The sequence below is a fragment of the Typha latifolia genome, chromosome 2, assembly GCF_019914945.1.
Source record: "Typha latifolia isolate L0001 chromosome 2, TyphaL0001v2, whole genome shotgun sequence".
Classification (NCBI taxonomy): Eukaryota; Viridiplantae; Streptophyta; class Magnoliopsida; order Poales; family Typhaceae; genus Typha; species Typha latifolia.
In genome coordinates, this window is record NC_133087.1 from 2,058,499 (window position 1) to 2,073,737 (window position 15,239).

The window sequence follows — 15,239 nt, forward strand, 5'->3', positions numbered from 1 at the left end:
TTTTTTTTTTTTTTTTTTTTTTTTTTTGTTGTCTTTCTTTTTTGCATTGATTTGATTTGGTTTGCTTTTGTTTGTTATGCGGTTTGGTTTTTTTGGCCAGGAGAGAATCTTTTCACCACACTGCCAAAATAGTCTGTGGCTCTGTTCCCTCTCTATCTATCTATATACTTCCCTTCCCCTCTTTTCCTTGCTAAAGCTTTTTAGACCTCCCCCCCCCTCTTCAAGTGAAGGAAACTGTTCACAGCCATGATTGTGGGATGGGGGTAGTCAGCAGCTCAGTACCTCTGAGCCACCAATGGATATCAGATGGGGAAAGGAAACAAGAGCAAGTGACTTTACTTGCCTAACCCCGCATCCTGTTATGTTGCCATATATAGACAGTGGAATCATGACCTTCTAGGTTTTTGTGCCATATCAGCTACAAAACCTTAGCTCCCCATGAAGGGGGGGTCTTACCCCAAAAAGGAAGACCCTCCCCTGTAGTTTTAGGGCGTGGTGGGAGGTGTCACTGTTCCTTCTGGTTTGGTTGGTTCCCACTGAGGCAGCCAGGGCTCCACTTGGAATGCCTTAGCCTATCTTTTACCCTCCAGAAATTGGATCAGCACTTATTAGAGAGGAGAGAGAGAGAGAGAGAGAGAGAGAGAGAGAGAGAGAGAGAGTTGTGGACTTTTTGAAAGGAGAGCTCATTTGCTCAGAGAGGGGGAGGGTTGGTGGTGTGTCCTTAAAAGGTCTGCCTGCTTTGATGCCTTTGGAAAGTTGGTTTGGAATTAAACTCCAGGTGTGGGGGAGAGAGAGTTAGCCCTTCTTTGAATTGATGTCTTGTGTAAATGGTGCTGCAAGTCATGAGATATATATTATACTTGTCAGGTACACAATCAGTTTAATAAATAATCAAACTAAAGTCATGCAACTAGTGCAGCTCCTCTGTCAGTTTTATTAAGATCTTGCAGGCTGTTAATTTCCTGCCATGACTGATAGAAGTTAGGATAGTGGAGTAAATTGGCCTTCCAATTTGATGTGCCAAACTTTTTACCATTCAGGTAGCATTGCACTTTGTATAAGATAAAAAGCAGCTGAACTAACTCGGTGATTCCAACTAAACCCAGCAATAACACCTGGCACTGCCTGATATGTTCATCCATTAAAAAGTCAAGAAAAGAGGTGACTAAAACATATTGAACTCGTTGTTCTCGATCAGCTCAAATAGTTTAATCTACTTTGTGGCTCCACACGGTATAAGAACTTTGGTTGATACCATGTGAACACAAAAATTATTCTTTTGAACAGGGATAAGCTACATAGACAACTGTGGATTTCTATCACCTTAACCATATTTAGCAACCAATCATACTAGGTGGTTGTACTTCTGTCTGATGTGGTCCATGGAAGATCGAACATTCAAGAAAAAGTCTGCTTCAGTGAGATGTAGCTTGCAAATGGTGATAATGACTTGTTTTGGAAGTGAATTAGGCCATCAGAGCAATGACAAAATGCATCATATCCCTGGTTCATACATATCTATGAACATAGAAGACTTGTAGAAATTGACATAGTAAGTAGTGATAGACCTAGTAGCCTACTAATTAGATTGCTCATTTGATTCAATGATGGACAGTGACATGCACTGAGAGATTACGACTTCAGGTCAACAACAGATTACAGGGATAGGAAAACAGCAGCATCTCATTACTTGAATCCTGTGCCCAAGTTCACTGCATTTTAGTTTGCTAACAACCTCCAGAAGAGTCAAAGAGAGGAGAGGATCACCAGCAACAAAACTAGGTGCTACTTTTGATGAGCAATTTAACCTTCCCACCTTCCTCACCCCACCCCTCCCTTCCTTTCTCTTTCCAGGTTTTTTTTTTTAATACTTTTTTACTTCTTATAATATTTCTTCCTTCCTCTGTAGATCTCCTATACATTAGAGATGCAACCCCCCCCCCTCCCCCTCCCCCCCACACACACACTCTATGTTGCTCCCACACCAAGGAAGTCAATGAAGGGCAAGGTGATCTTCTCTTTCTGGTGATCTGCTTCACCATGAACCCATGCACTCTTCTGATGGTTAGCAACTGACTCAGTTGGTGAAGCCTGAGGGGTTGGATAGTAGTAGTGAGGTTGCTCATTACCAGGGGCAAACATCATGGGGTAACCATGAGGAAATCCATTTCTTGCAGCAACCAGCTTTTCATCAGAGCCTGCGAGAAGTAAGAAAGATTTTATAATGGAAAAAGGAAGCCCATCAGAACCACACACAAAAAAAAAAAGGGAAAAAAGTTACCAAAGATCTCTCAGCCATCACAGCAAACATGACAGGGGAAAAAAAAAAGTTAAAACTAGGCAGCCTTCAACAAGGGGCCCATTGGAAAATATGGAGTCAATCATTCAACGAGGCCCTTGGCCAGGGGCGAAAGGAAATAAATCCCAATTAAAGATTCTTAAAACATAACAGGACATTTAAGAACCAGAGAGGGAAAGCACAAGAACCCATGAATAGGCTTCAAACTGTATGAAAATAGAGGGAAAAATGGGGGGAAAAGAGAAAGTAACATACCCATATGGATCTCATAGTAGTGTGGTTGTTGTGGTGGGCTATATCTGGCATGGAAGCCAGGGATTACACTACTTGTGAATGAGTTAAGGGAGATATCTTTGCAAGTAGATGCAGACTCATCTCTGTTGCTGGTGATGGTGGACTCACCACTGCATGCATTGTTGCTGCTGCTCACCTCCACCCTTTTAGGTGGAGCTTGAGAGGAGGAAGAAGAAGGCGGGTTGCATGATCTTGATGCCTTCCTCCTGTAAGCGCTGCTGGACTGCTCTCTGTGCTTCCTGGCCATGATCACATGCCAATGGTTCTTCACAGCATTGTCTGTCCTCCCAGGGAATAGCCTAGCTATCAGTGCCCATTTGTTACCATACAGCCTATGGGCAGCCAAAAGCCTCTCTTCTTCCTCCTCACTAAAAGCCCTCCTGTTGATCCTTGGGTCCAGTTGATTGAACCACCTCAGTCTGCAGCTCTTCCCTGTTCAAAATCAAATACCAAAACACAGAAAGAAGAAATAAACAAACCAATTTTTAGCTTCCAAGATCGTATTTTTCTTAATGATTTCACACAATAACCAGTAAAGAGAAAAAAAAAGACCATAGCTTGATTAGTTTTGATACCTGATCTCCCTTCAAGTTTCTCAGCAATCAGGTTCCAGTTCTGGGGCCCATGCAAGGAAACAAGCTCCTTGAGCTTGGCATCCTCTGCTGGCCTCCAGTGGCCTCTGGCACATAGCTTGGGATGTCCATTCTCATGGTTGTCACCTTCGTCCTCCTCGCTCTGGTTGCCCTTCTCATTAAGCCCCTGGAAATTTGCGAAGCTCACCTCAGAGCTCCTGCATTCCCTCTCCTTAGAGGGAGAACCCAAAGACCCATGAAAAGTGGGAGGTGGATGTGGCGGCGGTGGGGCAGGGGAAAAGAAACCCATCTCAGGTGAAGACTTGAGCTGCTGAGGTGCCATAGTTATTACCAGGAATGTATGAAAGAACTTTAGCCGCTCTCTCTCTCTCTCTCTCTCTCTCTCTCTCTCTCTCTCTCTCTCCTTGATGGGTTTGCTCAGAAACCTCAATCCAAACACCTCCAGAAAAAGGAAAAGGAAGGATTTTTATCACACTATTATTTTAACACAGAGAGCTTTCAGAGACAGGTGAATGGGAGAAACCAAAGAAGCTGTTTACGAGAAGAACCGTAGAAGAAGGGAAAAAAAAAACTAATAGCCTCGGTGGAAGAAATCCACACGGGTCTCTCTCTCTCTCCCTCTCTTTCTCTCTTGTTATTTGTGATCTCTCTTCTCTCTGCTTCACTTGGGCATTGGGGGTCGCATGCACAAATTCAAAAGGGGAGGCCGCTCGTGTGGGTTGGAAGTCCTCACCACTCTTATATCAGAGCTGCCTCTGTCCCTCTCCACCTTGACAAAACCACCAGAACTCTCTTGTCTCTTTGCCACCCCCACCACTCCCTGCGTTCTTAGAAAAACTAAAAATTAAAGGACATGATAGGGGGGAAATAGTAAAATGTACTGTGATACTTTAACTCCCATTTACTTTTTATTTTTGCACCTCCACCCTCCTTTCTTTCTTTTTCTTCTCCCCCCTTTTTGCATATAACTGCCTCTGTTCTAGTCTTATCTTAAACAACTCCTCTTCTTTATGGGGAACTTGAATTAAAATATTTAGAAAGACTTAAATGGGGTCTCTCTCAGGAATCAGGACATGAATGAACTCTAGCTACTAATGAATGCTAAAGTAGTGCAGCATGTACTTTTTGGTGAGCTTTTCTCTCCTAGGTTTGATCATCTTTTGTGCAACTTAAAAGACTATTTATTTGCTACGGCAGCTACTAATGCAGGTTAACAGACCAAAGCAAGGGCTCCTCTTAAGCATGCTAAGAATTGATAGCTCTCCTCCTCTTCTTCTTCTTCTTCTTCTTATTATTTTTTTTTTTAGTTGGTATTTTACAACTAGAGGAGTGCCAGTCTATCCTCCTTCCTCTTTTGTCCTTTCTAGTTTATGCAAGCATGGTTATCACCATTTTAGTGGGCTCTTATTTTTGTTGAGAAATTATTGTAACATATGTTTCATTGATGGTTAGACTTTTCTATTCTCATGTTACATTGTTTTAATGCACTGTCTTTTGAACACTTGATATTAGTTCACCAGTCAAGCAAACAGTTTCAACACTGTGTGTAAAAGCCAATGAAGCCTTAATCAAGTTTCCAACACCTTATCTTTGTCTTTTTGGAGTCAAATTTTACTGCTTGAATCATATCACCTTGCCTTTTTATCCTGCAACTCTCTTTTTAAAATGGCAGTCCACTTCATCCTTGTCCATTGGATTAAGATGCTTCTACTCCTAATTGCTTCTAAATAACATAAATAAAACTAAGGAACTTTGCGGCCGCTATACTTATAATATGATCCCAAAAAAAAAAAAAAAAAACTTATCTTTTTTTGCAAAGGAAAATTTAAAGATAAATTGTTTACCACCACACAAAAATATTCCCCACTAGGTCACTAAAATCATCTCTCTTTCCACTAACATAACGAGTATATTGTTGCATTATGATTTCCACATAAAAGACCAACAACAAACAGTGGTCTTGGAGAAGGTTTGCAAATAAAGAGATCACTGTAAATAACTATGGTACTAATACTATTAATTAAGAGCTATTTTTTGTCCTGATGATGTACATTTAGGTGGGGAGCAGTTGAGAGTAAAGTAGATGATGATATGAGATCATGGAGAACTGCCGACCCATGTGTGTAAATATTAAAAAGCAGCCACTAAATTTCGTTAGAAAAGCTCCATATAGCCTCTTTTATTGACCTAATGAACTCTTCACCTGTTTCTTTTTTAACTTAATCTTATTGATTATATATCTATACGTTATGATCTTATAATTAACTTCCAAAGAAGTATAAATTAAAGGCGTTTCTATTAAGTAGTACCTGGATTCTTAAATGGGTGAGATATCGATAAAGAAAATGATTATATTTATTTACATGAACTCCTAGACCATCTCAAAGCTATGTAAAACCTCTAAAGGCAATTTTTCATGAATTGGTTGTCAATTTATTTTGTTGGTTAAATATGTCACGTGATAATTATGTGATTAATTTTAGGAGCTCTAATTTGATCATTAGAGAGAGTAAGGTCATCTCATACAGACATTATGCCATCAATATGTCATCTTATAACCCTCAATTTTCTCATTAAATTGATGAAGAATGCTAATAAATATCACACAGCTTAATGGGTCCCTCCTCATTTAGCTATCTCAATCATGTAATTTGTTGAACTACCCAACTCCAACGATCATGAAGTTGAATGGACCCTCACTTCAACTCACTCCAGTAAATATCTTTTTCTATGTTCCATTACTGTGGATATATATGAAACACAGAACCTTAATACTCCTCGTCACTGACATGAATTACTTGTGGCGCGGAGGACCACATTAGGTCTACTCCCTCTGCCCCCTCCCCCAAAAGAATGGGAAATAGTTTCCTAAAGAACTCAATGTGCTTATAAAATAAAGTGAAAGTTTCCATGCAAATTAACAGAGTCCCCCAGAAATTATTAAAATACCAACAAGAAGAAAAAGAAAAAGAAAAAGAAAAAGAAGAGTTATATTTACTGATTTATCGTATTATGGTACTTATGTTTACTATATTTAGAAACCAATAGTATTGTGGGAAAGATGTATAGTTTGATATGATATGTTAGGGTGTTCATCCTTATCCTAGTAGTAGGGCCATGAAGGTAAGTACTTGTTTGACTGTAACTCGATTATTGCATGTGTCAGGGAGACAGCCAAGCAACTTGTTTCCCCCTTTCCCCTCACACCCCCTTCTCCCTCCTAATACCTCTATATATATATATATATATATCCTTCGTTAATTTCTTTTTACCCTTTGTAATTAAGTTATTTATTTTTCTTATTTAATATCAAGCCTTATTTGCAAAATTAAACACCCTCCTTTAACGTACTTATTTTGTTACGTCCGTCGTCTATTCTTCTATATATTATAAAGCTCTGAGCCTGTAACACGTACGTTTAGAATAGAATACGAAGAAGAGTTGATTTATAGAAATATAGGAAGAGCTTTTTACGAATAAGTTAGAGAGAAATGTTAAGAGAGAGAGAGAGAGAGAGAGAATAAAGGAAGAGAAAAAAGAGATCTCCTTTTCATTGCCTCGGATCTCCAGAGCAGAGGAGAGAGAGGGAGAGAAATCTCTACCCAATTTCCGGTACAGCCACTGTGAGGAAGACGACAAAAGGAGCTGACACACGGGGTCAGCTTTGACGTGCGGCACGTGTGACCCTGACACGCTTCACCTAACGGAACCGTTTGATAACCTTTCGTCTCTTCCGTTATCTTCTTATTACTCCTCTCCTCTCCTCTCCTCTCCTCTCCTCTCTGGCTCTCTTCTCTTCTGTCCTTCCGTCGTTTAGTAGTGCGGTCCGGTCACCTCGGGTTTGGCCGTATCCAAATGGCGGTTTCACCTTCTTTTTTCTTTTCTTTTTTTTTTTAAATTTCCCTTCCGCTCACACACGTGTGCCTCGAAGAGCGAGTGACACGTGTGCGGGGGGACGTGCTGTTTGGTGTGGGAGGGGGAAGGAGAGGGGGGTTCTCGGAATTTAATTTTGTTGAAACCGTAACGAAGGTGGACGTGGGAGGGAGAGAGCGTTAAAGAGGAAGCGGTGGGGAGGGGGAAGGGCCGGTGAGAATAATATCAGACTAGGATTCAGTTCCTGCTGGGAAGCGGACGGTTGGGCCCCACTTCCTTCTCTTTTTTAACCTTTTTTTTTTTTTCCTCCTCTCTCCTTAATTCATCGTCCCTTTCTTTTCCTCAATTATATATATTTTTAATATTGTATGCAAGTATATAAAAGACTCAAAAAAATGAATTTAACTTTAACTGATCAACGAAAAGGGTTGGTTAGGGGTGGTGACGAAGCAACTGTTGCATGAGAGCATCCAATAACGGCAATCACCGCCAATTAAGTCCCGGCCCCCACGCACTCGCTCTTTTCGCGTGATAGCATCAAGAAGAGCTTTACCTTACGTGAGTACAAACATCTTTTTGGATACCTAGCTCCGATAAGGGGCTCTTATTCGAGATGTTTTATTTATTTTTTAATTCCAATTTTTATCATGCTTTTATGTTGCATGTCCACTTTCCTAGGATGCTCTTTCATAGTTCATTGAGTGCCGCACTTTGTTGTCTCCAAGAACACCAATAAGACATCAAACTACTCTTAATTTCCCATTAATCCAAGCTTTGGAGAATGTATATATATACAAACTACGTACTCCCATGCACCGACTTTAGTTCCAAGGGGTCCACCTCGATCGTATTACAAGCACGTACAAGTCACAGCTACATACTTAAAATACTCCTTAATGGTGGATCGCTAGCCAGCCTAACTAATTAAGCATAATAAACAAACAGGGGATTCCAGTGTTAACATGTGAGGATTTATTGGGAGATGAGGTAATTCCCACCTCCTGACATGCAGTTTAAGATTAAAAAAAAAAAGTTAAAAACGAGAGTTAGGAGAAGGGAAAATTATGTGGACGTCTCCATCGCCGTCAGAGTGAGTAGTAGGATGAGAAAAAAAAATAAGTTGCAGCTCGCCAGATGAAGCCAATAAAATCCTTCTCTTCCGCTGTTTGGCATTTCTGGCTACTTTGATCCTCCGACCACGTGTTCAGGGACAGAGCCGGCGGCCGACCAGCTGAGATGGCCCAATTAACTTGGTGTCAAAAGATCTTTGCATTGCCTCATTTGTTCTCCCACTCGACCACTATATTTTTGGTGGACCCAACTGAGGTGTTCCCCTTTTTTTTTTTTTTTTCTCTTTCTTTTTAAAAAAAATGCTCATTCCATAAATTAAATATAGAAAATTATAAGATTAATACATTGGCGTATAGAATTTGATCCCTCCCCGCGATCCCGCTTAAAATCAAATACATGAGATTGAAGGATTAAAACTAGTACTAAGAACAACTCGCGGGGAATCTCAATCCCCGTTGGTTAAATAAGATTATATAATACATGATAATACATGGCAACATCATCCGCATTCTATGAGAAGAAAAAGAAAAAACATTAAATACCCGAATAGTGGAAATATAAAGTCCAAAATATAGATTATCTACTTACTAATCTTTGCATAAGCAGACAAGCGAATGTTGTCAGTATTTTGAGTAGGACCATGGATGATGGCAAAAGGAATCAATCTAATTAATCTGATGCACGAGGTCCTCCCTACCTAGAGACTACAATCCTTGGTCCTTATCACCACTAATTTAATCCCATGATTTAATTGATCCTCTTCTTTTTAACTCCAGATGATTACATTTCCAAGAATCCAAAAACTTCCATACCCCTCCACGCAATTCGACAAATTTGCAACCAAACTTTGAAATTGGAGGCCAGATTTGCTAATAAATTAACTGGGGGGGGGAAAAAAAAAGGCACACTGGCTACTCTCCTATCAATGTCATTCCGGTTACCTAAACCTGTCACGGGTTTTTATTCCCTTAAAAGAGTGAGGTGATGTGTTAAAAGAATAAAAATTTCTACGACGATACTGAGTTGATTAATTAACCTAGTATTTGATTTAATAAGAATCTAATGAGGCTCTTAATTAGTCATTTGGACTAACTAACTAACTATCTATCTATAAGGGAGGTCTCGTGTTGGTCTTTGTCACGGATGGATGATGGAGCTTTCGGTGCGTGGGAATTGGAAGAGTATTAGTTTTGTTTTAGAATTTTTTTTGGCTATGTAGTTAGAGTTAGGCTCGGAGGAGTAACTTTTTCCCATCATTACCTTATTAAACTAAGTAGTCGGTGGAAACATCCGTATTTTGTTAGTTGAGAGCTTGTGAGTTTGTGATGTGATCTTGTAACCTACCCATTTGGGCGTGAATAGTTTAAAGTAGCTATTTATTATTATTATTATATACTTTACTCTTATTTTTTAACATAAAATAAATGAGTAGTTTCACATTCTCCATCTATTAGTGTCAAGTATCATACTATCGTCCAAGTATAATTCTTATTAGAAAAAGGAATATGTATGAAGGCCATGGATTAAGGCCCATGGGCCAGTTACAACAACAAAAGAAGCGCAGTCATACTACGGCTCAAATAGGATTAAATTCATTTGTTTCAAGATGTAGTAGTACCTATTGTGTTAAATAGGTAAACTAATGTAAACAAAAATCTTATATCTTTAATTTAATTTTAATATGCTTAATTTAAAGTTATATTCGGCTCTCACCCGATGCAAAATGCTTTAGTGGGCCTTCCATTTTTAATTGTATTTGGGCCCATAATATGAAAGTGCTATTGAAAATTTGATATATTCTTCCTGGTTACCATGACATAAAGCATTATATATATATATATATATATATATATATATATATATATATATATATATATATAGATGATGAACAAGAATAAGCCACTACTACTATACTGCATGTTCTAAAAGGTTCCTAAACTCCTTGCGATTAATCTTACCATCTCCATCTTGATCATAAGCACTTATCATCCTCTTGCAATCCTCCAACCTCATCCCTTCTTCATGCCTCAGCCTCCTCATGACACTTCTCAAGTCCACCGCACTAATCAACCCATCACCATCTCCATCAAACACTTGAAAAGCCTCCTCCAGTTCCTCTTCACTCGCTTCCTTCTCCTCCATCAGTGCGTACGCTTCATCCATATGCTTGCTCCTCTGATCCAACCCTTTCGCGCTCCGCAATCCGAGGGCTTCCATCACCTCCTCTGCGTCATGGGCATGCAAATCTCCTTCATGGATCACTGCGTAGCAGTGGAGCTTGCGAAAGAGATGATCAAGGTGGTGGAACAATTGCATGGCAAATGATGACATGGCTCAGGAGTTGTTGGAAAGAGTTTGAAATGAATCTGAGGTATATATAAATGCAAAAAATAGGCAAATAGTAGTAGTAGTAGTAGTAGTTTCAAAGAAGTTGGATGGAACTTTCTTTTGTATGCTTTGCTTTATGGAGTTAAATTGCCATTGGCTTTCCTACGAGACCAAGGTGAAGGAGACAACAACTGTACATGGTCCCATTGTTTTGGTTAACATGATCTATTTTAATACTATCTTCCAATTATTTTAGTTGGACGGCATGGAGTACGTCTTTGGAAGTCAACTCTGATAATCTCGAGGAAGTCCACATCCAAGTCGTCGAAATTTATCATTCAGTTGACTTGGATTTTTGGGAGGCTATGCCCTCCCAATTCCCAACATTGGATTCTTTTAAGATACGGGTAATTATATTAACGATACCCTAATCTATTCTTCTTGGCTTATTAATGGCTGCAGAGGTTGCCAATCAATCCCTTCACCTCAATTATTCCTCTACTTTTATTTGAAATCCACCCGTGCTATTAGAGGAGGATTACATGGCCTAAAACGAAAGAACATTGCATGATATTGTTTAAGAATTTGAAAAGATGGAAGTTAAGAAATGTGCACACTGGAGAAGAAGATTCGCCGACGAGCTGCTTCCAGGCGGCTTGGTCTTGCTCTCGCCGGAGTTGTTTGATGCGAGCAACAGAATCGGAACATCTATGGTTTCCAAGCCAATTTGGACATTGATGGGAGGCGGATCCTGCTTGATCCATCCAATGTAGTCCTCCGAGGTTGCGAGCTCAAGGACACGGCGTGGGCGATCGGCGTTGCGGTGTACGTCGGGAGGGAGACAAAGGTCATGCATATAATAGCGCAGGGGCTCCGTTGAAGAGGAGCCGATCGGAGACGCGTATGAACAGAGAGACGTTGTTATCGGGGATTCTAGTCGGATTATGTTGGGCGGTTAGTGTTCTTTAGGAAGAGAGGCTACTCTGGTGGCGACGAGAGGTAGGACAACTACTATGGGACTATAATGCAGGTATGCTTCTCGTTTCTCATGTAGCTGATTGTTATCCAGATTATGATCCCAATTCCGCCTTGGGCAGGATGCCAACTTGTATAATGAGGCTTGAAATCAAGGTTTCAGTGTAGGTCTTTTAATATAATTGAGGATGTGGAGCAGATTAAATACATCTTTTTTTTGGATAATCTACCAGATGGATTTTCAGTATTGGAGGATCTGATTGCAGTGACAGCGTAGCTCCTTCGCCGGGTGATATGCGAGTCCATTCCATTATAAAGTAGAGTGTCTAGTCACATAGTAATTAGTGTTCTTGGGGACTCTTAGAGGTACTATATTTTTCTTTGCTTGCTTGATTCTCTCTTTCCTCCTATTTTTGCTAGTAAGAAGGTTGCCATTGATTGCTATTATGATTTGCTTACTATCCTAATTCCTAAGCGGTACAGCTGCCAGTCTGAGACTAGCAACCTTTTCCTGACTGAATTTTGATCTTCTATTTGCTTCGCATATTGGTACTTTCTAATAGCATGAATGCATGCACTATTCATATCAGTAGATGAGTTTTTCCAGTTGACATTGTTTCTGTCATAAATAGTTGTAGAATTTGTGGTTATGCATTTCTTGCTCAGATTGACAGCGAGTGTTGCAGCAGCTTCCGTGACTAGTACAAGGTATTGATGGTTGTTAGATAACAGCATTCCTAATAGTGGTTTGGTACTGCTTGAGGTGTTGATCTCCCCTGTCTGTTGACGTTAAGTATGAATATGGTTAGCTAAGTAAGCATTTGGACATTAAATTAAATATTCCTTGTTCTAGTTTGACTATTATTTTATTCCATAGTTAAGAGTTTATATTTATTTGCATTTTCTTATTTTAAACTTTGTCACTGTATTATTATGTTACAATTTCCTAAAATTTTAGGGAGTCCTGCAAAAGGTTTGTAATTTATGTTTTCTTCTTGATTCTTTTATGCTAGAATATCAGTTCCCTTGCAGTTTCTAGTTTTATCAGCTCCTGTAACACAGAGAAGCGTCTTCTCGTTCATAACTTTTTTTCGGTGTTATGGAATGCGCAGATTTGTCATATTAGGTCTCCATGGCTTTGATAAGAGGATGCCAATCATAGTCAGATGTCGTGATGAAACAGTCAAGGTATCTGTGAAAGGTGCAGGCAGCTCAATGTTTGGAGTCATCGATAAATCTCAGTTTTGACATAGTTCATGCCACCGAGATGCCTTTCCATAGTTACTCATCACTGGGTCTGAGACCATTAGTTATTGGCATGACCGAGTTGAGTGGAACGAGCTTGATTATGGCAATCTGCCTATGAAAGAGCTAGTTCAGCATTGTGCAGAAGGGGAGACTTACTATGAGCTGTTGCAACTAGTATAGAACGCAATATCCATATATTGGGAGCCTCAGGAATTGAAGATAAGCTACAAAAAGGAGTACCTGATGCCATAGAATCTCTGAGGCAAGCAGGGATTAGCATATGGGTTCTAACAGGGGACAAGCAAGAAACTGCTATTTCCATTGGCTATTGTTGCAAACTGATCACCAATGGATTGACTCAAATTATAATAAGTAGCCACTCGAGGGAGTCCTGTACAATGTCTAAAAAACTCACAGCAATATCTTCTGTGGTGCAGGATGCTATAACAGGAACTGGATCTTCTAGGATATCTCTTGCTTTAAAAACTGATGGTAGCAGCCTTGTTTATATTCTTGAGGCACAGTTGAAAGAAAAGGTAATATGCATAAATCTTTTAAAATTTAAAATGACATTGGTTCTCGGTCCTTAGCATAAATTTTGGTTTACATAGTGATGCTTATTCAGTTTTTCTTTGCTTGCATTATGCAGCTGTTCAAATTAGCCAAGGCAGGTGATGTAATCCTATGGAATAGTTGCACTAGTAAAGAGTAGGACAGACGATATGACTTGATATTGGAGATACTACTCATCTCAAATATTTTTCTTCAATAGATACTTGCAGGTGTTGTGGCATGATTTCATTCTCTCAGTTTGAGTAATTTGATGAGCCTGTGGGATCCAGGTGCAAATAATGTCTCAAAGATGAAAACGACTGACATTGGGATTGGCATCAGTGCTTGAGAGGGACGGCAGGCTGTTATGGCCGCGGATTTTGCTATGGGACAGTTCAGATTTTTTGTTCCCCTTTTATTGGTCCACGGTGATCATTGGAATTATCTAAGGATGGTCTACATGATCTTGTACAATTTTTACAAAAATGCTGCATTTGTATTTGTTCTTTTCAGGTAAGTTAGTATTCTCTCTAGTTCTCTCATATATTTTGAATCAATATCAGAGTGGGTTGGTAGTAGACAACGAATTAGTCACTGCAAACTATATATCTTTGTTTACGACAATTATAATCACCTTATTCCAAGATCTACCTTTTTAATTTCTCTTATAACAATATCCGGATTTAGATCCCTAACAAGAACCTTTTGCCATGTCATCGCAGGTCTGTTCTTTATACAGCTTTTGCCCTGACAACTGCGATCACTGAATGGAGCAGTATGTTATATTCTGTTCTATATACAACTCTGCCAACAATTGTTGTTGGAATTCTTGATAAGGATCCGAGTAGGAGGACACTACTGAGGCACCCCCAGGTTCTATGGAGCTGGCCAGAGGGACGAAAAATACAACTTAAAGTTGTTCATCTTCAGTATTGTTGATTCCCTTTGGCAGAGTTTAGCTATTTTCTGCATCCCTTGTTTTGCATACAGAGAGAAGAGAATACTACAGATGGGTCTAATTTAGGAGACATATGGACCCTTGCAGCAGTTATTTTGGTAAACTTCCACTTAGCCTGGAGGTCACGTGTATCAATATGGGGAAGTATAGTTTCAGCAGCCATTTGTATAATCATCATAGACTCCATATAGATACTAGCCTGGTTACTGGTAAGTCCTTTTCTCTCTAAATTGACTTCCCTCGCATCTGAATGATGACTTCACTTCATTTGTGGCAGACTTATTTCTAGTTGCTTGCATTTCTGATCATGTTAGCTACCTGAGTAAAAAGAGTTTTATGGGTATACTCTCATATATGTAATTGTAGAATTGGTGCCTTATCGTATAAAAACTGAACAGAGTTGCTAATGCCACATTTTTTTTTGTTTCAGATCAATCTACCACGTAATCGGAATAGTTTTATTATGGTTATGCTTTCTCTGCATTACAGTACTAGGAAGGCTTTCTCTGAGTACTTCATATCCAATGACATTCAAATTTCCAGAGAACTGGACAAGTTTGGGCATTTAAATGAGAACACTCGGTCAGAAAAACCAACGAGAACATTGTCACATACAGTAGCAGAGGGTTTGCACACTATTCTTTGTCGATTTATCTTTTACTCCGGTATCGGCCCGTTTGCTGGCTTGTTGAAATAATATGCAAAGCAATGCCATACAAATCTGTTCATCCACTTACTGACATGGTTTATTACTTATTTGTAAATTGATTGAGCTGCGAAAGTGGATCTCATCCTCATGTGTAATACACCGGGTTGGTAGAAGAAATGCTTTCATTCTTAAGCGAACCTGTTCTTATTGCAGCTGCCTATTTTGCAAAGTTGAATACAACTTCAATTATATGTTCATTGCTAGGTTCCATGAACAAAATTTTTATTATTTGGATATTCATGTACATATTTCTACTCGGTTATTATTTTTGTTCACTCTTGGAATAAATTCAATACTAGTATAAGCTACTTTTGTGTTTTTTTTATAATCTAGTATAAT

General features: G+C 39.4%; 2 protein-coding genes and 1 pseudogene across 3 annotated transcripts; 1 reads left to right on the plus strand and 2 right to left on the minus strand.

Annotated features, from left to right (window-relative positions):
• Positions 1-1,553: 1,553 nt before the first annotated feature.
• On the minus strand, positions 1,554-4,011 carry LOC140782880 (uncharacterized). Of its 2 annotated transcripts, none has more exons than XM_073129727.1 (3): positions 3,169-4,011; positions 2,555-3,025; positions 1,554-2,198 (listed from the first exon to the last, which is right to left on the minus strand). In XM_073129727.1, exons 1-3 carry the CDS (start codon positions 3,506-3,508, stop codon positions 1,969-1,971), a joined length of 1,041 nt encoding a protein of 346 aa, XP_072985828.1. In that variant the 5' UTR covers positions 3,509-4,011; the 3' UTR covers positions 1,554-1,968. The 2 variants fall into 2 exon arrangements, with proteins under 2 accessions (XP_072985828.1, XP_072985830.1); XM_073129729.1 differs by having other exon boundaries at positions 1,657-2,198; positions 2,702-3,025; positions 3,169-3,898.
• A 6,027-nt stretch (positions 4,012-10,038) lies between these two features.
• LOC140781352 (probable calcium-binding protein CML43) lies at positions 10,039-10,461 on the minus strand. Its single transcript, XM_073127293.1, has one exon. It carries the CDS (start codon positions 10,459-10,461, stop codon positions 10,039-10,041), a length of 423 nt encoding a protein of 140 aa, XP_072983394.1.
• A 272-nt stretch (positions 10,462-10,733) lies between these two features.
• Positions 10,734-15,146, plus strand: LOC140781029 (phospholipid-transporting ATPase 1-like; annotated as a pseudogene).
• Positions 15,147-15,239: the final 93 nt, after the last annotated feature.